The 25,145-nt window shown below is 44.4% G+C and overlaps 1 protein-coding gene across 1 annotated transcript; it reads left to right on the forward strand.

Moving 5' to 3' along the window:
- Positions 1-4,056: 4,056 nt before the first annotated feature.
- Positions 4,057-24,638, forward strand: dpy19l1l (dpy-19-like 1, like (H. sapiens)). The gene is made up of 22 exons (XM_070967014.1): positions 4,057-4,447; positions 4,890-4,914; positions 5,012-5,099; positions 6,323-6,460; positions 7,030-7,150; positions 9,533-9,626; positions 9,729-9,786; positions 11,238-11,329; positions 11,766-11,865; positions 13,553-13,630; positions 15,328-15,414; positions 15,674-15,733; positions 15,977-16,057; positions 16,147-16,248; positions 16,582-16,653; positions 18,402-18,469; positions 18,703-18,727; positions 19,579-19,698; positions 19,858-20,032; positions 20,707-20,806; positions 20,922-21,047; positions 21,234-24,638. The coding sequence occupies exons 1-22, from the start codon at positions 4,225-4,227 to the stop codon at positions 21,403-21,405; spliced, it is 2,205 nt and encodes a 734-aa protein (XP_070823115.1). The 5' UTR covers positions 4,057-4,224; the 3' UTR covers positions 21,406-24,638.
- The last annotated feature ends 507 nt before the right edge of the window (positions 24,639-25,145 follow it).

Genomic DNA, 25,145 nt, shown 5'->3' on the forward strand with positions numbered 1-25,145 from the left:
CGACCCATCCGCTGCCTCACACACACACACACACACACACACACACACACACACACACACACACACACACACACACACACATCCTTTCACAGCACCATTCCTTATGCACAAAGACGTAAATTTAGATAAACTTACATTTAAATAAACTAATAAATGCAGTCAAATTAGCCAGTTTGAAGCTGTCACATTGGACCTTTTTAGTTTCTGTTTCAGAGTATAAGAGGCTGCAGGAGTTTAGGATTTTTATACCAACCATCATGGTTCAACATTATGACCTAATTATTGGTTAATGAATGATATATTTCTCTGTAGGGCTGGAGGAGCAAATACAACCAATACGCAAACAACTGCACCTTCCATTGTTTCTTCCTGTAGTTTAAACGCAGCTTCCTTAAAAAAGGATGTTTGCCTCGATGCATTCGCAACCTTTAGGTTGTTGTTTGCCTCCAAACTCAACCTTTAACATGATCTTAACCTGAACGTATCCCAACTTTAACCCTGAAGGCTTCAAACAACGACCCTTTGAAGAGGTGAAGTCTGGACAAAATGTCCTCAGTCTGGAGGTCAGACGCTAGGTTCGGTCTCCAAAGACAGCAGAATTACAAGACTACATACACACACACACACACACACACACACACACACACACACACACACACACACACACACACACACACACAGTGCAGTGAAAGCCATCTATACAAATAAAACAAACAAATCGACATCAGTGGTATTTCACTCAATTTCCAACCATGTAAACACGTGCACATGTGCACACACACGTACACACACACTGTCTTCTCACTGTCCCTTGGTTACTTTGGCATCGATGGCTTGCCATCCAAGCCAGAGGCCTCCTCCTCCTCCTCCTCCTCCTCCTCCTCCTCAGTTCTTTCAGCCATCTGGGAGATGTTTGTGCAGCAGAGACGACCTCGTTACTCTGAGAGTTCAGCTTCTAAAGAGTTTGACACCTCGGCCTGCTCACTGACAGGACGCACACTCACAAAGACACAATGGACGTGCTTCTTGGGTGCTTTACAGTGATAAACGATGGCTCTGCATTGAAAAGGAAGGGACTTTCTTTGGAGTGGACGTGGTTTAATTGTTTAATCTGTCTGGGCCAGCTGTCTTTAATTAGCGGGAGACGCTTTAAGACACACACCCCATGAAGCGCCTTGGATAGCTGTGTCGCCAACCTCCAGCCACAACACTGACTCAGCCAAAACCCCCCCTGACTGCACCCACACACACTCTCAGCCGGCCAGCGCCTCTGCCATGCTGTGTTTGGTGTAAAAACAAATTCCCTCAGTGCAATCGCACCATTTTCAATAGCTCGTCCTTCACCGCCGTCCAGACCAGCAACACCTCCGGGTTTCCTGACAACAACTCACCCTCAGTTACTGTATTTCAGCCGGCCACAAATCAGCCGGGAGTTTGAGAAAATACCACCATGGGGGCGAGGAGGAGCGGGGGGCTCTCGGCGGCTTGGAAACTGGGGTTGACGATGAGAGATGTGGCACGCAGGGACGGGCTTTTATCCCATGCGATGTCCACATGTGCTGGTGGTTTTCAGGCTTTGGACAGACAAAGTCAGGATGGTACAAACACACAGCGCTCCAACAACAACTGCTGTAGGGTGGTGAAACAATAAGCGTCCTGTCAGATGTGCGGGGGCGGTGAGGACGTTTGAATAAGGCACATGAAGCAACACAGAGAAATTAGACTGTTTTCAGAGAAACACATATGAATATGACTGTTATGAGGCAACTGAGACAAGCAGGCTTTCTTTTATTTTCAGCACAGTTTAGGCTCTAATTTTCCTTATTCAGAGGATTTTATTTCTTTATGTTTAATTCAGTTTTTTTTTGCAAAGGTAATCTTTATTTGGAAATTACAAATAAATTCAAACATACAGGAACAAGTAACATGTAGAGGAAGATAATAAGTACACATTAAGTACAATGAAAAAACATGGATGAGTGTACCATCAGAGAGACAGAAGGCCTTTCAGGGTTACTTTGGCTGAACGACACTGAACTGATCACAGAAAAAAATTGTATTTAACATCTCAAATTACAAACGACTGTAAGAAATGTTCCTACAGATCGTGATCAAACAAACGGGCCTTGGTTCACAGATCTGTTTACATGTGTACGAGGGTCCTGCTCATGATCAGATTTGAAGCAGCAGTTGGCAGAAGCTTGGTGTGTTCAGAGAAATGTGAATCACCAGGTTTCTCCTCTTCCATGTGAACATGATCTGATCAAAAACAGCATAAAACCCAAAGACACTCGCACACATGTAAACACAAAGTCAGTGTAAGTGCAGCTCCTGTTTCAGTCGAGCTTGAGGTGGAAAGGTTTTGGTCATTGTAGGCGTCAGGGAAGCTCTTGAATGCTAACCTTTAATGAAGAAGGGACTCTTGCAGAAGGAAACTCAGCGTTTCATTATTGTTTTGCTGCTCTTGTTTAGATGAAAATGGGAATAACACTTAATTTTATGGGTCCCGTCTCAGTCGTGAATTTTCAGATAATGTGATGATGATCAGATCTCTGCACAGACAGATTTGACTCCACGTCTCTGGTGAATCTGAGCCGGTGGAGAAAACAAGCACACCATCTCTCAAAACTTCCATACACCCCCTCAAACCCACCGCCACCTTCTCCACTTTACGACTGCTGATGCATCTGCATCCACAGATGACGATAGCGAAGCTGCAGCTGTGAAACAGAAATGACAAAGAAAACACAATTTTTAAGAAGTTTGAGAAAAAATATGAAAGTGTGGGAGCATAAAGACCAATCGACAGCTTTAAATAATGTGTGAACTGGATCTTTAACCACTGTTCTGAGAGTCTGAACTGTTGAAGTGAGTTTAAAGTCAGATATATTTTGATCCTTTACTGACATCTACTGGGCTGGAAATGCTGGTGGAACTGGACACCAGCAGGAATTAAAGGGACAAATTCTGACTGACAAATCTTCATATTTCTGGTAAAGTTTAATATCCATAAATGTAAACACTCTAGGCTCTGTTCAGTCTAACCTGCTGCTGTCACTTTATCTTTGTGGTTTGTTTGTATGTAAATTAGCAGTTTCCTGTGTGAGGCAGTGATTTCAGAGGTATTATGAATTATTATGACTTCATGTCAATTTGTGGTCTGGTTAGGCTTTAAATTCTGAAATAATAAATCAAATTCAGTATCTTGTCATAACTTAGTGAGTCAAAATTATGAGACACAAAGTCAAAAGCTTCTAAGTAAGAAACTAAAGTTTTAGTGTAATAAGTCAAAATGATAAAATTTTGTTTTTATTTTTACTAATTCATCAGAGGTTTGGACTCAGTGTGAGGACTTTTATTGATCATCTAAGCCCTCATTTGTTTATTTATTAATCAAGTTTCTAACTCATAGAAAATGTTGACTCAGCACCAAAAATAAGGTCTTTTTTCATTTCATTTGGATTTATTTTAATTTAACTGTGTGTTTACTATTTTTTAACAGAAAAACCTTCGATAGTGTCACTCTGCTTTCCACCTCAGGGAGACAGGGTTGACTCGTATGTTGTATTTCTATATCTCTAGATTTTCTACACAAGTATGTGGAGTGGATATGTATAGTTTTGTGCTGCATTGCTGGAAGTTTTACCATGTGCGCCTGTAATCGCTCTATGCAAAAATGGCAAAAAACAAACAAACAAAAAAACAAAACAAAACAAACCCTACTGAAATATATTGCAACGTCTGTTACATATACTGCATACAGTACATGCTGCACAATCCAGAAATATTTAAATCAATAAAAAAAATAGGAATAAAAGAGATTCAGAAATACAATAAAAAAAATAAAAATGAAAATTAACTATATATCTGTACATTATATACAACAGAATTAGAATACTATTGTCATAGAAATAGTACTGCCATAGTGCAGTGCACGTGAGTCAGTACTATGTTAAATAATGCAATACTCTGTGGTACCGGCTGTCTGTTGTCGCCATGGTTACCACCAGAAGCTCTTTGCAGTGGCGCCACACGTCCAGCAGGGGGCGAGGTCTCATCAGATTTCAAAGAGCGTGGAGCGAGAAAGCAGCGAAAGCATCACTCAGGTAGTAAAGGGGCAGATCCGAGAAGCAGATACGAAGCAACCGTGGGGCTGCCTAGCTCACACACCCTCGTCTTCTTCGACGGCGACTCGCTGCCGACGGTCGCCTCTTCCTGGACACAATGGTGGCTAAAAACAGAAAACAGACCGCGAAGAGTCCAGCGACCCAGACTGACCGCGACAAGAGCCCGCTTGTTTCGCCCCCTGGCAAAAGTAACGCCAGGCGACCAGGCAGGGAAGGCAAAGCTTTCAACAGCTCCCATCCAAACGGGCTCTCCGGCATCAGACACAAGCTCGGGCTAACTCCCGCTGCCGCCGTGAAGCTGGGAATTACTCTTCTCCTCGGTAAGTTATGAGCGTTAGCCTGCTAGCTTCCTCTAGCTAACGGCTGCTAACACCGTGTATTCTAACCTAGCAGCATTAGCGGGTCCGCTAAATTAAGTTATCTCCGCCACTGATCAGTTGGCTAACGTTAGCTCACCTAAACGCTAGCTCACCAGCGTTAGCTACCTATTGTTGCTGTCCATTAAAATCGCGTTAAAGTAGTCTGTGTTCTCCTCTGCTTATGTGGCACGTCAGTTCTACACGTGTTAACAGGTTTTCTGGCAAAGTTGAAGCTAACCACCCGTGATTTCTCCTCAAAATGCACCTCAGTAGCCACCCATGCCATTGATCCGAGTCTTCTCCCTGTAGTTTATCTGGTGTTTGTAGCTTCTTTCTGGGCGTCATTGCAGTTTGTCAGTAGCATTTTGAACAGCAGTTAAAGTGAATTCTCTTCTGTCCACAGCTGCTCTGTCTGGGTATCTCCACTGGTAAGTTGCTCTGTCAGCATGTTAGTACTCATCCATTACAGCTGTGTTTACTGCTGGAAGCAGCTCTCGCCTCACATATTTCTCCTCCTGTGATCAGGCATCATCTCTCACAGCTGTTTGAGAATGACAGACACTTTTCACACTTGTCCAACCTGGAGAAGGAAATGGCTTTTCGGACAGAGATGGTAAATACTTCATTGTTTGTATGAGGGATGCTGTAATAACACTGTGATGAAGCTGATGCTGCTCTCGCCTGTCAGCCAGTGCTGATTCATGTTTGAGCTTTAGTGCAAACAGGTGAAGCTGAAGGTTAAATCTTATAAAACAAAAGAACTGACAGTGTCTCTTAATTGAGAAGTTGGAACCAGGAAATGTTGGGCATTTTTCCTCAATAAGTGGCTTAAATGATTAATTAATTATAAAAAAAAAACTGCATATAGATTGCAGATAGGAAAAATATATATACTGAACACAAATGCCTTTCATCTTACAGACCAAATGATTAATCCTCGTCATACAGATAATAACAGTCAGATGAATAATGTTTCTAACAAATGTTAGTGGCAGCCTTTGTCACCATAAAGCTGCTTCTGTTCATCAAAAATGCTTCACGCTCTTCACAAACTGAAGAGTCTGTGTGAGCGACACTGCGGTTTGGATCCTGGTATTTTGTTATTATGCAAATAAGGTCATGACACTGCAGTAGAATAATGACTTTGACATTTCCAAAAACTGTGCGTCAGTGTTTGATAACTGAACGAAAGTGCAAGGCAGAGGTGAGCAAAGGTGAACTCTGACCGGCACGGCATTCGGTCAAAGCTGCACTTTCACAACAAGAAATGCAGGCTTCAGTTTGTTTGGCTTCAGGGGAAGTCAGTGTTTGTATGGCAGAAGTATAACGTAACCTTGGCTTAGCCTGTAACAATGATTCGAACAAAATGCAGAATACTTATCTGATTTCTGCGGCGTCTGTTGTCCATCTCTGCCTCTGCAGCAGGAACTGTACAGACGAGAACTCAGCAAAGGTGTGCGTCATTTAACGGAGCGTATGTTTCCCCATCTCCATCTCTAAAAGTTGATGATATTTAACATGCAGCGCCGGCTTCGTGCCCCTTTGAGAGATGACGCTGAAGGTGACACTTTAATCTTAGGCAGACAGACAGTATTTTTTCCTCCCTCGCCCCTGCTGCGTGCTGCCAAATGGGCTGCGAGCTGTTGCCATCTGCCGGGCCCGTGCAGCTCGTATGTGTTTCACCGGCTTGAGTTCGACGTTGTCGAGTTAAATTTGGTGTCTGTCTGCTGCCTCTTTCTCTCTGGATCATCTGTTCTTTGTCTCTCTTTCTGCTTCTCTTCTGTCTCATTTCAAGGTTTTCTGTCATTAAGTGCATGCATCTTCTTTTGGTTCCAGGGTTTGTACTATTCCTACTACAAGACCATTATTGAGGCTCCCTCTTTCCTGGACGGCCTCCACATGATCATGAATGATCGGCTGACAGAGCACCCGCTGGTTATTAACACCCTGAAGAGATTCAACCTCTATCCAGAGGTAATGTTGTGAAAATATTCCACCATAAAAGCTCAAATTTCACAGCGCACAGTCTTGAAGAACCTCTGTTATCTCTGGCAAACATGAGCAGCAGCTTTAATCATGATGAAGTTTTTCAGCTTTGCAGGAATAAATGAAATGATAGTGAGCAGTGATAGTCGTATAAGGCCCGAAGCTCGACCTGGAGCAGCCCAAACATCTGCACGCACTGTGTTTTGGGCTTTTCGCTCCTCATTGAATTTGTGGAATTTAAAGAAGAGTCATGCTGGCAGGAAATATCATGGAATTTGCATTGCGTTGCATTATGATTTAACTCACTCATTAGCTGTTGTTCATTCTCTGTAGCTGGTTCAGTTGTATTCAGGGCCACACTGTTCAAACAAAACTCCAGGAAGGATCAACATTTCTGCTCAGGGAAGCAGTCCAACACTTCTGGAGAAGTAATGGAATTCTACAGGACCACAGTGAGACCCCTGCGTGTCTCCACACCTCAGAGAAAGCAGGACACAAAGGCCTTTCAGACACAGAATAGGCTTTTCACTGATTATCTCTGTTGTTCTGCCCCCCAGGTGGTCCTGGCCAGCTGGTACCGGGTGTACACAGGCGTTATGGGGTACTTTGGGGTTCCCACGAAGATGTGCTGGTCCATTAACAGAGGAGAGGGGCTCACTCCCGTGGACAGCTGTGAAGGTACCGACTGTCGCCTTGGAGCTCCAGTGTGATCTGCAAACACACACACAGACACACACGAGCAGCAGCTTGAATGACGACTGCATTACACACGCATAGTTTCACTGTAGTGACCTGGAGCTACGCTAACGTTTAAGATACTCACACCAGCTCACGCTGAATTCGCTGGATGACTAATTTCTTCACAGACTTTGATGATTTCCTTCCCTCGTGAACAGCTGTCAAGCAGCCTCATGAGGAGTTCAGAGAAAATACAGAAATTCAACAGAAGGAAATCCGTCTCGGTCCCCGTTTTTTTAACGTCAGCTGAAAATAATGATGAAAAATGACTGACAAATCAGTGTTTTTACCTCCAATCCTCAGGTGTGACTCTTACATGCACAGATTAAAAGCAGTAAAACATAAAGGTTAATCTTTTCAATTAGGATCATAATGAAGGATCATTTAATTTTCTGATGAATCCGTCAGTACATTTGTTTATTAGTAAAGGAATCATTCAGTCATGTGAAAATCATGACAAAAATAAAAGTTCCCTTACGACCAACAGTACAAAACTCACAGAAAATGTTAATTCACAAACAAGCAGCCAGTTAGCTTAGCTTAACTTAGCATAGCCCAGCTAAGAACAAGAGCATTTTGTTCACACCCCAGAAGCTGAACTGAGGTCATGTCTGTGTTTTTGCTTGAAAAAATGCCTGGCAAAGAATTACGAAATGATTGAATGAATTGATTTTCTGTCGGTCAGCTCATCACTTAATCAGCACTATTATCAATAAAAGAAAAAAGAGGTGCAAGCATCTGAAAGCTGTGACAGTCAGGATCTAAACAGCAGCGTGTTCAGCACAGTGAGGGAAACGTGATCGTTATCATGGCGCCCAGAGGGAAAGAAAAATGCCTTTAAGTTCTTACACACAAACAAATATCTGATATTTGTTTGCAGGAACGTTTCCTAGACAGGAAAATCTGCTGACAGTGAACAAGCGAGAACCGTCGTCAGCTTTCCTTTGTGGGGCTGTAATCTGCGTGTTCCTGTCAGTCTCATTAGCGAAGCGATGCACCCCGGGGTCGATGCACGCCGGCTGCTTTCACAGTGTTTACATAAACCTGACGCAAGCTGCCTTGCGTAAACAGCTACCAGAGAGTGGGAACATTTCCTGTAACTGTCAGCGATTAGCAGCGTGTCAGCAGCATTATATTTTTCGGGAGATGCAGAATGGCACAGAGGAGAGCAGGGAGCTTATATTCCATGCTGGCACTGATCTGCTGTTGGAACAAGCTCCTTTTTCTGTTTGTCCTGTGATTTATTGTCACGTCGCTGCGATGAAAGCTGCTGATTTAGTCAGGTGAAACAGTCCGTTCGTGTCTGCCGCCTGCATCTCTGCGCGCTCAGTGTCAAAATTAAACTTTAATTAGGTCAGCACATTAGCTGGTGTCTCCAGATGTTCCTCAGAGCTCAAAGAGGCTCATGTTCTCACACTAATTCAGCTCAGATCTGACATTTCTGTAGATCTTCTCTTGCAAACAGACATTTTGCCCTCTTTACTGTCCAGCCCTGCAGAAACATCCTGTAGTCTGATCCAACCTGATGTCACAGACTCTCTGATGGATGCCATGTTACTCATAAGAACACACAAAATGCATTTGTTGTGCTTATGTGCACCTTTGTACTTGGATGTCAAACAACACATAAGAACTGCGTCTGCAGTGGTGTTTTTCAGATAACACGAAATCACAAATGTTGTAACGTAAAAACAGGTCACAGGAAGCCTGCAGCAAGGGATTAGCTTGTGTAGCATCGTCATCGGAGCGCCGTGAATTTATCACCTGGCCAGGAGCCCTGCAGAGATGCCACCTGTACCTGTGCGAGTGTACAGTTTGGGCTTGTGCATGCCACTTCTAGACTAAGACGCTGTTCATAGAAGTCTTATGGATGTAAACTTAGAATATTTATGGATTTTAGTTTGGCCCAATCTGAAGGCTCCTTTCATTATTGATGATATGTATTGTGTAGTCTTTTAAATATCAGAATTTAGAGAAATGTGGCTGTGTCACACTTGAACCTGGGATGATTGCGTGGACAGTGTCTCACATTTGCAGTCAGGTCAGGTCAGACGAGTCGACATGCTAATCTTTGCTTTGCAGTGTCAGTGGGCGTCCCAAACGCCACATGACAGGCCGTTTAGCGTGTCACAGTCGGGCTTGAATCGTGTATTCTGAACCAGGCATAATCGACCGATCAGTGGTTGTAGCAGCGCTCATCTCTGTTTGAAACCCTGACCACTGAAACAGCTCACTGTCTGTCTGTCTGTCTGTCTGTCTGTCTGTCTGTCTGTCTGTCTGTCTGTCTGTCTGTCTGTCCATCCGGTGTGCTGTGGACGTCAGGGATGGGCGACCCGGCGTATTTCTACGTGACCTTTGTGTTCCTGCTGAACGGTGCGATGATGAGCCTGTTCTTCATTTACGGCGCCTACCTGAGGTGAGTCCCCTCCCGTGCTGTCGTCCTCAGAGACGAGTCCTCTGTCAAATGATGACCTTTCTGAATCTGTCCTTTGCTCTCTGCCTCTCTCACCTCGCGTAGCGGCAGTCGACTGGGCGGTGTTGTGACCGCCACGTGTTTCTTCTTCAACCACGGCGAGGTGAGTGTGTAGCTATCAGTTTCAGCGAGTCGGGGAAGTTGAACGCACGTACTATAATTCTGTGCGAGCCTCTCCGGGTGTAAGCTTCTGAAATGTGTAAAACTCCAAATGAAAAGCTCTCAGAAAAGCAGAGGACGGTCAATAGGGACTCATTTCAGCCCTCAAAGGAGCTTAGAGTTGGTTTTGGCTGGCTCTCAGAGCTTAGCGCCTCCACCCACCTCCGTCTCTCCAGTTTCCTTGAGAACAAATAGAAAGTCTCTATTTTCCAGATCAATACGGCAATATTTCAATCACTCTCTCTCACACACATGCGCACGCGCACACACACACACACACAGTGTTTCTCAGTACTTTCAAACACCCTGTTCTCCAGTTTCCCCTGAGTGCACTGATTTTGCCTTCCTCTTTTCTGTCTCTCTGTGCCTCCTCGCCGGTGACAGCTGTGACAGAGGCACAACATCTTCAAGTTGTCCGTCCATCTGTCCGTCTGTCTGTCCCATTCTCCTGAACGCGATATTTCAGGGACACCTCGAGGGCGTTACTTCAGATTTGGACCAAATTTTCACTCGGATGCAGAGATGAACTGATCACACGTTTTTAGCCATAACTCAAGAATTCATACGCTAATTAGAACAAGATTTCAAACGTCTCATTGGATAAAAAGATGAAGATTTTTTTATTCAAAAAGTCAACTTCAGATTGGGATTGTGACCGTGTTACTCATTTGGTCGGATGCTGAATTGATGACGCTCATCTCGGGTGTCCAGTGATAACTTCCTTTTCACCAAAGAACACACTTAAAGTTACATGAGTTCCCTTCAATGTCGTCACTGCATACATTATATGAGGCTGGACGTGGATGTAAACTGCTGCTTGGGTGGTTGGCGGAGGCGTACAACCACAAAGCGCTAACTCTGGTTGGAGTGAGCAGCGGGTCGATAGCATTGTTCTGAGGTGACAAACACATGTGAGATTGTAGTGTGTTAGTGTTGGCAGCCAGGGAACCGAAACTCAGGACGTCCCGATGTTTTTGACCCTGATCTCCAACACCGATATATAAAGCAACTGACACAACTTACAGCTGGCAGTTGGTTGTTACTAACAGCTTATCTCTAAGAAGTCGTTTGTTTGTTTTGTCATAAATAAAACCACCAGTGTTAAAAAAAAAACACTAGTTACAGCGAGGCTAATTCTGAGCTCATGAACAGCTGCTGCTGCCGGCTCTGCTGAGCGCGGAGGCTCCCTCTGCTGCAGCGTACAGCATGAATGAAGTCTTCCCATTAGACATTTGCCAGATGTCTGCGGTGTATCAGCACAGCATGTCAAATGTCTGCAATCATAAGCACGAGCAGCGTTTCATTGATATGTTTAAATACAGGCTTTAATGACTGTTTCACAGGATCAAAACGCTGTTTGTGACGTGTTTCCTGCGTGTGTGTGTGTGTTGTCAGAGCACACGTGTGATGTGGACTCCACCCCTGAGGGAGAGCTTTGCCTACCCCTTCTTAGTCCTGCAGATGCTCCTTCTCACCTACATCCTACGGTAAGCTGAGCATCCGCCCATCACAGTGGTCCACATCATCCCGCTACGTCTCATCACCCCGTCAGCAGATTCTCCATATTCCAACAGAGAAACACAGAAATAATGTAGAACTCATTTTCTTGCTTTAATGCACCCGTCATACAGACTAGTAATCTTGTCACTGCCCATCCAGTAGTGGACGCCACCTTGTGTTGTGAGAGCAGCCAGTAAACGGAGACTTTAAAAGCAGCCAGTAAACGGAGACTTTAAAAAAAAGCTTTAAAAAAATGAGCTCCCTGTCGTATTTCTGAGGCCGGCTCGCTGCATCTTTGTGTGCTTGTGTATGTGTCTTCTCAGCCGTCTTAATGCATCTTCTCTTATCTCCTCTACACTCACACTTTCCCACCGCTCTGTTTCTCCCCCCCCGCCTCCTCCTCCGTCTCCTCTCTCTCCCCAGGACACGGAACCCGAGCAGGACGGCCATGGTCGCCCTGGGGGTCTCCAATTTGTGCTTCATGCTCCCTTGGCAGTTCGCCCAGTTTGTGCTGCTCACTCAGGTAAACAGAGAGAGAGAGAGCGTGGGATGGAAGGAGAAGGGCAGAGAGATTAGGGAGCAAATAGAGACCTGAAGGGAGCGGGATTCTGGCGTGGAAGGTGCAAAGAGAGCAAGACTGAACGCAGGGAAAGAGATACTCAAATAACATAACATGCATCCTGTGAAACTATGCATAGAGAAACCCAGCAATGGCTGAGAGCGTCAGCAGGATGGATCCTTTCACAGGTGCAAGTTAAAGAGTGAACGCTGGCAGACCAGAGAGCCGGAGTTTGAACCGGGACTAAAGAACAAACAGGTCACAGGTTTAATTTTTTAGCCCACGCTGCCGGCGCCTCCCTCAGGACGCTGTTGCTCTCTGTACAAGGATTGTTCCTTTGTTTTGTATTTGTAAGCTGCCTCAGCCTCTGCATGTGTGACCTAACGTGAGGCTAAACACTGCATATCTGCTCACTCCTCAGTCTGGAGCCATCTGTCTGAAGTCTTAAAAGTTTCTGCAATCAGAGAATTGACTTTATTACAGCTGATTATATGCTGGTTTTAATCTCTATAGTATTACAATTCCTTATAAATACTACATGTAGTACAGGTACGTAGCTGTGGAGCCTGGAGTGTGCAACCAGAATAACTTTAGAAAAGTTATCACAGTTATATCAAATTTGCATTTAAATTATGTATTTAAAGACTCAAAGTAGAGAAAAAGATTAAAAAAGCATCTAAAAAGTTGGAAATTAATAAGTTCATTTCCATGTGTTGTCTTGTGTGATGAGACTGCTTTTTTACGCACCTGTAAGTTAAAGCAATCACAGAAAGAAAACTGTGAACGTTAAAGCAGGAAACTCTGATGACATTTGTGAACTGATAGAGAAGCAAATGAAATAAGAAAAAGCCTTTAATTATTAATTCATCATTTAGGCTGAAGATGGAACGAGAGCAATTAATTGGCAAATTAAATGTTTTTGTTATTACCTGACTTTCGTAACGCGTCATTTAAATGCAAATGTGCCTCATCAGGTTACACTGTAATGGCTTTTTTAACGATTTCTTCTGGGGCAGTTTAAGTCAGACGGAGAGACGACAACAACGAACGATGAGGACAGAGAGGCAGACATGTCTTAACGTCTGCGGCATGGCGCTGTCACATACTGGCCCTTTAAATCCACTAATGTATTAATTGATCACAATCAAACAGGGCAAAGGTGTGTAGTTGCTCCAGTGGTTCCCTCCAGTCTCCATTCACACATGTTAATCTATGCAGCTTTTACATTATTTTGGATGTATTTCAATGTATTTTGTTCCATACCTCCATATATTTAATAAATAAAAACACAGCACTGTCTGTATTTTATCTCTTTGGATCAGTATTTTAAGCAGATTTGGAACTTGAAAGCCACAAAGATTTAAATTTCCCTCAGCTGTCGGATGATAAGAAACAGCTGTTGGACGTTAAAGTCCAACTTCTCTGAGACGTGCTTCATATTTTGCAGCCACAGCTGCTTTCAGGTCCCTTTAAGAAGTCGAGGTGTGCTCATATTTGGATTTTCAAATTGTTGGCGTGGACGTGAAACTGGCTGCAACGTCTGTGCCTGAACTCCAGATGTTCAAGCTTTACAGCTGTTGCTTCTGTGTTATTTAGAAATGTAGTTTCCTGGAGTAAATTAATAAGGTCGCTGGTTTTTGTTCTTTTCCAGGTGGCTTCTCTGTTTGCCTCCTACATCCTGGGATACCTCGGCGCCGCCAAGATGCAGTCCATCCTGGTCACTCACATGGTACAGTGGGAATCCTACATCAGTCCGTCAGAGCGTTGAAAGTGTTTCTGTCTCCTCGCTTCACTTGTGTCTCGGCCACTGCGTCGTGTGTTGTGAAAGTGAAGTCACTCCGGCTTCTGTCCTCTGAGCTGTAATGTGCTCCGCCTCGGCTCTCTTTATCTCGCTCGGCTCCTCAGGCCTTCATGAGCCGTGAGGACGACGCCAGCGCAGACGGGATGACTTTTTTTTCTTTAGCATTAAGGATGCGACTGAGAGTGCCTTTTTAGCATGAAAGAGGGAGAATATGTGGGAAACTTAGTTCATCCTGCCAAGGACGAAAGTACATCAGTGCTTATGTGAGAGTTGCTGAAGATGTTTGTGTTATTCCGGCCGTTCGTCCCTTTCCTTCACAGTCCCTCCCCCCTAATCCCCTCGGCGTGCCCGGGACTGTGCGCTCCACAGATAAGGAGGAGGCCCTTTGTGGTGAGATGGTGGAGATTTGTGTCAGAGAAGGCCTATGGCTCTGCATAATTTAGAGAGCTTGGCGACGATGACTTTGGCTTTGTGCGAGAGGAGAGATCCAGAAACACGAGCAGGCGTGCGTGTCCTCCGTGACCTGCAGCGCTGCTCACGAGCCTGAGCAGCGGCAATGCTCATCATCAATTCAACTGTCCGTCATTCCTGCGATGAGTCTTCATGTGTTGAAATACAGTGAAGACTGGACATTAGAGTCAGGTCAGATCTCCAAAATAATCAATTAAGCAGCGAGTCGTCTCATTGAACACTGAATATTTGGTTGTGTCCAGAGTCCTCTGTCATAGTAAACTGGATGTCTTTTGGTTTTTTAAAGACAAGTGATATGAACAGGAGCTTTAAGTGGAATCATTGATCATGCAAATAGTTTATTCATCAGGATTATTCACTGTTTGTTCTGTTGGCTAATGGACCGATTGGATTGTTTCATACTCTTTGCCAGTTTTAGCTTCAACTCTTAATCCATCACTTCTAAGCATTTAATCTCTTTGTTCATTATGTGCAAACCTGTTTATCTGGCACGTTGAGGTGTTTTAACTATCGATTTGTTGCCTGCAGTGAAATATTTTAACGCTCTTGTCATTACTCTCAGCCAGCTGTCTGCACGCCTCTGCTGATTGTTTTAATGCGTGAAACTTCTGCATTTTCAAATTGGTCGAGCTCCTTTACAATCTTTTCACGTCCCCCCCGCTGAAGGAGCGACTGCCCCGCTGTCTGCATAATGCAGAGTGGTGCATTCTTTCACTTTTCACTGTGGGATTAAGCGTCAAGAGTCCATTGAATAGGATTATATTGTGCCAGCGGCAGTGTATTTAGAGTTTATTGCATTAATTTAAATCTCTGGAGAGCTTTCAACAACGCTGTCACACAGAAGGACTTACTGACATTTAATACAGTCTATCCCAGACCACCCTCCTGCTGCACAGACGCAGAGATGATGCTTTCTGCAGGCAGCAGTGAATACGAGGCCGCTGGAAACCCTCAGACACTGGCTTTCCCTCTGAGCTCGCATGTTTGGCATCATCGCTAATTACACTGACGGGTCGTGCACATCAAGCTGCTGGAAAAGAGCGGTTAATGTAGCTGGATGGGTGGATGGATGTAGCTGCTGAGTCCACAGCTGCGTGAATGGTGTGAGATTGTGATGAATGACACCTCCTCGCCTTCCTGTTCCCTCCGCACAGAACACTCTCTTCGTCTGCTTCATCCTGATGTTTGGCAACTCCATGCTGCTCACGTCCTTCTACGCCTCCTCGCTCGTCTCCATCTGGGTGAGTTACAGTCCACTACAGTACGCTGAGAGCGCCCTCATTGAATGCTCTGAGATTTATTGAGTCGGTGGAGATAAGTTCAGCTTGATCAATGCGTCCAGCTGGTCTGAAATAACAAACACGCTAGTCGGAGTAAACGTTGCTGCAGAGGCAAACGCACTGAGATGATGTATGCGTTTGTGTGTTAGCATCTCAGGTGGAAATGGATTGTTTGGTTGGTTTGTGGGTTTGAACTCTGCTCTGATTGTTTCTCTACCAGGCAATCATTGCGTTGAGGGATCGATTCGCTCAAGTCTTCAAACCAGGCATCGTCACATGGGTAAATACAATCCACTTCTCCTTCTCCATGAGTCAGTTTGCCTGTAACCAGCCGTCACTCAGAAGAACAGTGAAGCTAAAGCTAGAAGAGCTAAGATAAAGGGTTTGTTTGGCCAGTATGAGCAACAACAACAACAACCCCATCGCCTCCAGGCTTTGATTACAGGTTCCTCTCTCAGTTGTGTGTGTGTGTACTTGTGTGTACTTGTCAGCCTGCCAGTGTGCGTCTCTTCTGTCTCCTCAGGTCATGCAGTGTTTGGCTTGGGTCGGCTCCACAGTTCTGCTCAAGTTCATGCTGTCCACAGTCCTCTGTGCCTCAGATGACGTGAGATACTCAAACTGTGCCTTCAGAAATTCATGAAGCTGCTAGTTTTCAGTTTGAGTTATGGTTACAGAAATTATCGTCTGTTCTAGGCTCACATCAGTGCGCTGATCAAGTCCAAGTTCACGAGCTACAAAGACTTCCACACTCTGATGTACACGTGTGCTGCTGAATTTGACTTCATTGAGTTGGAGGTTAGTTCTGTGTTGATCTGGCTCTCCAATCACAGTTTGCATTTATCATCCTCATGGGTTTGTGTGCAGAGTTTCACTGGTAAAAAACAAGTTTCAGGCGGTTTTGAATCAAAGTGGTCAGGGTTTAGGGAACCAGGTCTGTGCTCTGACTCTCACAGGAAGTGGAAAGCTGATGGCAGAACCTGGCGCCTCTTTCTGAGTCGCGACCTCAGCCTGTTTGTTTGCACACCATGATGTGCATCCAGCAGAGTGGACATTAGTACATGTCGATAGCTCTGTCCGTCTCATGTCTCACCTCACCTCCCTCCGTCCCTGTGTCTCCCTCTCCCTCAGACTCCTGTTCGTTACCTCAAAACGCTGCTGCTGCCCATCAACGTGCTGGTTGTCGCTCTCATCGCTGGGAGGGTGAGTCTTCTGTACCTCACTGTACCGACACTTTGGCTTGTTTTCAAAGCAGCAGAACAAACCTGACCAAAAAAAAAACACGTTAGCTCCACCGAGCCTGGCTGCAGAGCACGAAGAGGACATTAAAGAGAGTGAAGATCTGCATCAGTAGCTTCATTAGCTCGAGTATGTGTCTGAAGGCCTGCCGTGTCTGGTTCTGTTGCTAAGCTGTGATTGTACACTTGGACTGTGGCACGCTGTCAGCAAAAAGTAGATCAACACAGCAGCTAAGTTTCATTCAGACTTTTGTCAGACATTCTAGAAATATTTCAAGAAACTGCAAATAATCAACTCATGGTCCACTTCCTGGCCTCTTGGAGGGCTTCCAACCCCCCCTCCATTGTGCCACGCTGAGCTATCATCACTGCAAACTGCAAACACCCGAGTCAGTAACATCCAGTAATTAATGTACATGCACGGATTCATCAAGCATTTCATCTCTGCTCATTCTTTTTAAATCCAGTGTTCCTGCACAGCTGCAGATAAACATGAGGCTACACTAACACCAGTACTATTAGTAGAATTAGATTCCAGTCCTGGCTGCTTTGGATTGTGTCCAACTCATGTGATCCAATTTCCAATAACTCCAGAGCGTTGTAGAGTCCAAAAGTCAAAATTTATCTTAGCATTCTTCTCGTCTAGTCAAATAGCTCCAGTCCATTTTGTTGCCTTTCAAAAGCAAGATTTTCACTGCAGAAAAAATCTGTTTGCAGTCCTCGCTGCACATGAAGGGAGGCGGCCTGGCATCAGTCTACCTGCACCATAAATTACATTTATATCACCACCACAATACAAGATCACTTTCAGCAAAGTAAATTGCGCAAGTCATTACAAAGAAAAAGTTCACATCACGTATCTGCAGTCGCTCCTTCAGCACATCCTCACTTTATTACGACCTGTTTGTTGATTGTTGAGCATGACCGTAGAAAGTGCAGCGACAGGTATGCAAATGTCTTTATGCTGATGAAACTGAAGGGTTATATTCCGTAAAGAAAGTGGATTTGGGACGAGGGATTGTCATAACGTCATAAAATATGGCGACACACATTCGAAAACCTCAATAAAAGTAAACATCTGTAGTAAATAGGATGCAATGAAAGCCTGAGAGGGGAAAATGCTGCTCAGTATTCTGTGTTTGAGCGTCTAATAACAGGAAGTGTTGGGATGTGAGTGTCAGGCTGGCAGCGTGAAGCCTCCCATCTCAGCTTCAGAACAATACAACGGCAGCCAGACATGAAGTTCAAATCACTTTAGAGCCTTGAGACGCAGCTCACAGCAGCAGGAAGACAAAGCTGGGACTCTGTCTGTCCCTCTGTCTGTCTGTCCCTGAGTAGAACTGCTTGAATGCAGGAGACTTTTTTCAGGTCGTGCTCTCTCAGTTTCAGAGTCGCGGTTGTCTCATTCGCTCTGCACGGGGAGCCTTTTTTACATGTGTGTGTTTAATCTTTGCGAAAGGAACAACGGGCAGATAAATTCCTGATTCCTGAAATATTTTAGGGGGGAAACATCAGAGAAAATAACTATTTAAGGAACTGCTCTTTACATAGTCTAATCTCATTATGCCTTGCCCACGCTAAGCTAAGAATACATAAGTCGATTTGACAAAGCCTGCTGCGCAGTACAAGCTGAGCGAGCCGTTAGGAAGATCTTCTCATGCACTGCACTGTGACGTCTGAAGGAAAACCCTCAACACCATTTGTCCTTTTCAGACCATCCAGGATGTAGTCCGGTTCCTGAGAGACGGAGGGAAGACGGACGATGTTGATGAGGCTGCAGGGTGAGCGTCCTCAGGCCTCCTCACTGTCCCTGAATTCACCTGTTCACTCAGTCCTTTACAACAGATTTAAAAAAGAAAATAGCGATTATATTGCACTAATACAATATCATAATAAACTGTAAAAAATACACTGATGAGTTATTAACCTACTTTCCTTATTTCAAGCATTTGGACATTCGTCTGTCCCCAGCAGACAGCTGAGTTTATATATTTCTGTCTGTTCTGTGTTGCAGGTCTGAAGTAGTCGGAAAAGGAGAGGTGAGAAAAAATACTTTTCACATGCTTTGTGTGTAATGTCGTGCACAGACATTATGAAGATATGATATAACCTAAATGTCAACTCAAAGGCTTTTTACAGCGGCGTTCCATTTTTCCAGACCCGTTTTATTTGATTAGATTCCTCCAGTGCAGCAGTGTCTGCTCGGTTACCGTGTCCCCGAGTGGTTTTCATCCCTTCTCTCATTACTGAGAAATGAAAGGCAGCTTCGCTTCTGCTCTGAAACCACGCTGCGCCTCCTTTTGTCAGCTTTGTCCGAGCTGCTTCATGTTATTTTCTGTAATATCCTTCCCGGGGCAGGGAAGCGTTCAGATGTCCGTCCACCAGCCGCACAGTGGACATTCCCAGATAACTGCTTTAATGTTTCTGTGCGGCTCAGTGAGACACACAGCAGAGACCCAGGGGGGCTGTCGGTCCTCACGTGGAAAGCCGCCTTTAAAAAGATCAAAGCACCGTCGTCAGCACACAGATGTCATTATGCACATGTCTGTCCAGAAAGTCTGGCTTTTCCTCAGAGTCCAGATCAGCTGGAACTGGACTTTGTGCCATCACAAGTTCTCCAAGCCAAAGGTGTCGCCCTCAAATCGTCAGACCAACAATCCAAAACCCAAAGATATTTAATGTATAAGCACAGAAGATGAGCAGAGTTACCTTGTGGAGTTTTTCGACAGCCAGCAGGTAAAATTCTGCAGCATGAATCCACACAAAGCCGTTTGAACTTCTCTAAAATGTGAACGCGGTCGAGCTCAAACAGGTTTTGGTTACAGAGTTTTATGTTGGTCCATGTTGGTGGAAGATGATCTTTCACGTCCTCTGCACCCGTCCTCTGCAGCTGGTGTACCACAGCCTGCAGCTGGTGGCGTTTGCCGTCCTCGCTGTCCTCATCATGCGTCTGAAGCTCTTCCTGACGCCCCACATGTGCATCATGGCCTCGCTCATCTGCTCCAGACAGGTCTGCCTCATTCACAGAAACGCCATATCCATATCCTCACTGTTTCACGTGTTCCTTCTAAGTTCCTTCTAAGCTTTTGTTTCTGTATGGAGCATTACCAAAGAGACGTTTAAGCACGCCTCGTGTCCTCCAGTAAGGCTGTCTCTGTCTCGCCGTCAGTTGTTCGGCTGGATTGGGGAGAAGGTCAAACACCAGATCGTGGTGTTTGCAGTCTTGGCCGTCATGGCCGTACAGGGAGTGGCCAACCTGCAGGCCCAGTGGGCGATCATTGGAGAGTTCAGCAACCTGCCGCAGGAGGAGCTGCTGGACTGGATCCAGGACAACACGCGGCCTGGTGAGTGAGGACACCTGCGTCCATGGCTGCAGTCAAAATGACTTGATTACTGTCTTTGTCCTCATTGAGCTGGATGTCCTTTTTTTCCCTATAAAAGTCCACTGAGTGCAGTTTTTCCACAGGAGTCAAGTCTTTGTATGTGCACACATACTTGGTCAATAAAGCCAGCAGAGGTATTCAAGGTTACAGGTTGATGCTGAACAGTAGCAGCACCAGGAGAGCTTCTGGTCACTCTTTATGTGCCATGATGGTTCTTCCAAGCTCAGACACGTCCTCTCAGTATATGGACACTTCCAACAGGCTGAACAAAAATAATATTTCCTTCCAAAGGTCGAGGAGCTAAAGGTCAGCATGCAACATGTGGGTGACATTTGGGTTATCGCTGTGCCCAGTAAGCAATTTTTTGGTGAATTTGAAGGTCAAAAGGTGTCCAGACATCGAGGATTAAACCAGGGTGAAATGCTAACGGCCGTTTTGTTGTCAGCATTGTTGAATTTTCACTCAGTTTTAAGTTTATTTCATGTGAACAACAAGCTTAAACTAATGCAGACTCATACAACCTGCAGCGAATGAAACGGTGCTGATTTAACTGTATGTAGTTTGTGCTGTTGAATTTTATTGTGATACTGATGTTAAAGTATTGATGCGTTTTTTTGTGTGTGTGACTGATGCAGATTCTGTGTTTGCCGGGGCGATGCCCACCATGGCCAGCGTGAAGCTTTCCACAGGGCGGCCCATCGTCAACCACCCCCACTACGAAGACGCTGGTCTGAGGTCAGTGGAAGTCACGTCTGTGCTCAGATCAGAAAGAGTTTGTTCTCCAAGCATCCATGTTTGGCAGTACGTCCACTGCGTGCCTCCTCACGCTGCTGCTCTGTGTTCCTCGCAGGGAGAGAACCAAGCTGGTGTACTCCATGTACAGCCGCATGTCCGGAGACACGGTGAAGAGGAACCTGATGAAGCTGGGAGTGGACTTCTTCGTCCTGGAGGACTCTTGGTGCACCAGGCGAACCAGGTACCTCAACACCATGAGCGCAGGTTGATTTGGGGTGTTTAGCTGGTGCTTTGACCCAGAGACAATCACGAAAAGGCTGACTAGGTGATTTTAATTTGGTTTAACTGTTTGATAAACAGCTTCTGTTTCTGATCAACCTCGTTTTCCTCTCTCTTCGTCTTTTCTCCTCCCGCCCTCCTCCCTCAGGCCCGGCTGCAGCATGCCAGAGATCTGGGACATTGAGGATCCCCAAAACGTCGGTAAAACTCCCCTCTGCACCCACATGTCCAGAAACTCACGACCCCACTTCACCACCGTCTTTTCCAATGACATTTACAAAGTTCTCAAAGTCCCCAAAGCTGCCAAAGATCTCAGATAACATCGTGGGATGCGCTGGTCCAGCACGACACGCGTCCCCTGCCGCTGTTCTTTCCTCGCTTTGGTCGGTCGCTGCCGTTGCTGCTTTTCACTTTTTAATCCCTCAAACCCCCCACAGCTCCTCAGATTCTGTTCTGTTAAGTAGAATCCTGATTTGAAGGAACACGTCAGTTGTGTTTTTACCGTGCAGAATGACTTTTCTTTGACTTGCGCTGAAGAAGTACACTTTGTCTGGCGGGACCAATCGATGATGTCCACATACTGTGAAGCAATACTCTTTGCAAACTCGACAAAAGCTGACATCCTCTGTTGTTATGCACAGTGTTGATCTCTGGAAAGATTTTTCAGTAGGACACTATTTTTATAATTTATTTATGTGAGCGTTTTTATGCAAACTCCAAGGTGTTACGACATTTTCTTTAGAAGCAAACAGTGTTTGAAGAATCAGGGGGAACGTTCGGTTCTTCTGTTGGGAAGCTTTTCAGATCTTTATAATACATATCGTTTAGCTTTGTGTGCAGGTGGAATTTACTCAAAGAGGATTTTAGCAAAGTTTCACAGTGTAGAAAATCTCTTTATTTGGTTAGAAACTGGTGGAAAGAAGTTTTTACGGTGAACAAACGAGTAACTGTGCCCTGTAACAACATTTTTGTAAATACCGTGCAGTTGTTTTGTAAGATACAGATGTACAGCCTTTAAAAGGTACTTTTTCTTTCTCCACTGATTGTTTATTGCCAAAGTAAGTGTTGTTATTAAAGCTGCATATGTGGAGTACTGTAGCACATGAAAGGTGTGTTTTTAGTGGGCGGGAGCCATCAGTTTGTGACTTCTGTAACAGCCAATCCCAACTCTTTGTCGCTGATTTCATTTAGATCTTCTTGGGGCCTCGTTAGTGACTGTTGGCGTTTTAGGTGATTTTTCGCTTCTTCGTTAACTTGCCGAGAGTTAGGTGAGGAGATTGAAAGCAGTCTGGTGTCTGTACAGGAAATATGAAGCTGCGGTCAGGGAGCTCGCCTGGCTCGGTTAAAAAAGAAGAATCTGTTTCGAACAGGACAGTTTAGCTCTTTGCGTTCACAGCTTGTACTGTCAACAAGTGTCCTTTGCACCCACTGTACGTTCAGTCAGCGGTGGCACCGTCGCTGTATGTCGTGTTGATGGTTTCACCTCATAAATCAGACTCAGCAGACTGTTTCAGTGGCGGCCATTTCTTTTATCAGCCCACTTTCCTTTGTCCCTGAAGCTCGGTGCCATCTTTCACAGCGAGGACGGGAGCTGCTGAGCTTTTCAGCTCACGCACTCTGAGTCCACTCACAGCAGGTTCGTCTCAGCGTCCTCGATGGAATAGTTCAACATTTTGTAAAAGTAAAAAATATTCGCTTTTCTGCCCAGAATCAGATGAGAAGACCTCTAAACCAGCTGTGGCCACATGGGACTGTTTCCTGGCTGAGCTCACGAGTTTCCACTGGTCAGAAAGTAGAATACTTTTAGAGTATTAGTTCAAGAAAAGCATCACTGCAAGTGCACTTTTATTGTCTGTCCTTAATTTAAAGCATGTTTGACACATGCTTTTAATGTGAATCTGCTTATTCCACAGTACTTAAAGTAGTATTTCAAAGAACCATTAAAGTGTACTTTATTGTAAGTGTATTATAACTTGTACTTCAGTGTACTATATTACAAATACTTCTAATAGTAGCAAAGTGTGCTTATGAAAAGTATACTTATTTTAAGATACGACTTTGCAGTCAGCAAGTATTACAAAAAGCAAAGACAGCAAAATCTGGCACAGAAGGGTCAAGATAAAAGAGAGCACAGGATATAGAATAGAAAAACACTCACTGTTCATTATGTACAGATTATAAGAATATTAAATGCCATAAAAATACTGCTGCCCATAAAAGTAATATTGCCAATATCCTTATGAGAAAAATATGTTGTATTGCACTTGAGAAATAGTGTCGCATAACAAGGACATTGAATTTCACGAGTCTGTGTTTATGCACAATGTTTACAATTCAGAAAAATAATGTTGCCAATATGAATAAAAAAATCATGTTTTGCACAGCTGAGAAAAAATATACAGCTTGAAAAATGGCACCAGATGAAATGGATAATGTCAGCGTGTATTATTGTTGATAAGAGTCGTGCAAAAGAAAAGTAGGTTTATGATGTGTAGACACTTAATTAAAGTCTACTTTAATGTCACTTCATTTTAAACATAATTACGGTACTGCAGGTGTGTTTTGAATACTCATGAATCCTGATTTTCACTGGTGTGCTTCAGTTTATCAAACGTTGTGCCAATTTAGCATATTTACACTTCAAGTATACTCAAGTATTTCTCAAGTGGTACTCAAAAACTACTTGAGTACTCTTAAGTATACATTATGGTGAAAAAAACAGCAAAATGTACTTCAAAAACATTCTTCAAAAAGTAGAATTTAAGTATAATACTGTTTCACCTGAAACTCTAGTTCCTGACCAAGAAACAGTCCAGCTCATGAGCTCCTGTGAAAACCACAGTTTCTTCTTTTTTTACTCGTTTTTATGGATTAAATCGATGAGAAATAATCTGTCAACAACACGTTCACCTTTGTAGAGAGCCGGGCTCTCCGGTCCAAACTAACCGGCCCGCTCGCTTCACATTTAATAGACAGTGTTATTGATCTTCTCATCCAAAGAAAGTGAGTGTTTCCCAACATGTTGAACTGTTCCTTTGAGACAAGCGATGCCGCCGACATGCTCCCTCTTCCTCCCTCAGCAGCGTGAATTTAAGCCACGGCCGCTCAGACATTTGGCCGCTGGTGTTTGTTTTTCTGTCGCATGTTTACTCCTCCAACATGACCACGCATCGTTCGCTCAGCTTTATGCATTTTACCTGTGTGGAATCATTCTGGTGCAGTTCACCTTGGTGCAGGTGATTCACTGATAAGCAATCATACTTTGACAGTTGAGATGAAATGAGCCGGAGCCAATCAGACTGCACGCCTTTAATCTGCGACGTGCTCGTCTGACCTCGGAGAGCTGTGTATTCATGTCGTATTCAGACAAAGACTGACGTTTGTGATCGTGGAGTCAAGTGCCCGTTTTTAAGCAGTGGGGCCGATGTCACACTTCTTGAAACACTTCGACGTAAATAGTTTCTTCCTGTCGCAGCGTTTGGTGTGTTTGAGATGTCTTTTATAATATTTGTCTATTTTGTCTGTATTTTAAAAAATAAAGTATTTGCCATCAACACCGCTGCTTTTTGTGTCCTAAATGTTTGTTTGAAACAGAAAAGTCAGGCAGATATTTAGCTCATTATTTTGAATGTTTTGCTTCTTTTCTCCTGCTGCCATCACACGGGCGCACGTCAACTTAGTTCATTTCCTGAGCGACGTGTTTCCACACATCTTTTTCAAGCCGCTCGTTGGCGTTCTTTCACACTGAAAGGGGAAGCCAGGCAGTCGCACTTTCCACATTCGAACGCTGCTGAGTTTGAGCTAACAGCTCAGCTGCTAACAGCTGTGCTTCTCTTTAGCGGGTTTTATTTGCAGGTTCACAATGAATGACAGCCTGCGGGGAAGCTAGTTTTTGAGTCTTTCTGTGTTTAGAATTGGATCAACCCAAAGAAAAAAAACTTCAAACCAAGCTGATGCAACATCACAAATGCCCATCTGAACAAACTGGCCAACATGTTAGCAGCTGCCTTTTTGTGTGTTAAGCAGACAAATGCTGGGTGGATGTGGACTCCTACTTCTT

This window comes from Chaetodon trifascialis, chromosome 7 (assembly GCF_039877785.1).
Source record: "Chaetodon trifascialis isolate fChaTrf1 chromosome 7, fChaTrf1.hap1, whole genome shotgun sequence".
NCBI classification, from domain to species: domain Eukaryota; kingdom Metazoa; phylum Chordata; class Actinopteri; order Chaetodontiformes; family Chaetodontidae; genus Chaetodon; species Chaetodon trifascialis.

Coding starts and splice junctions, on each gene's coding strand:
- dpy19l1l (XM_070967014.1), top strand. CDS start 4,225: ATGGTGGCTAAAAACAGAAAACAGACCGCGAAGAGTCCAGCGACCCAG. Junction 15,734..15,976: donor AACCAGGCATCGTCACATGG/GTAAATACAATC, acceptor CTGTCTCCTCAG/GTCATGCAGTGTTTGGCTTG. Junction 18,470..18,702: donor GATGTTGATGAGGCTGCAGG/GTGAGCGTCCTC, acceptor TCTGTGTTGCAG/GTCTGAAGTAGTCGGAAAAG.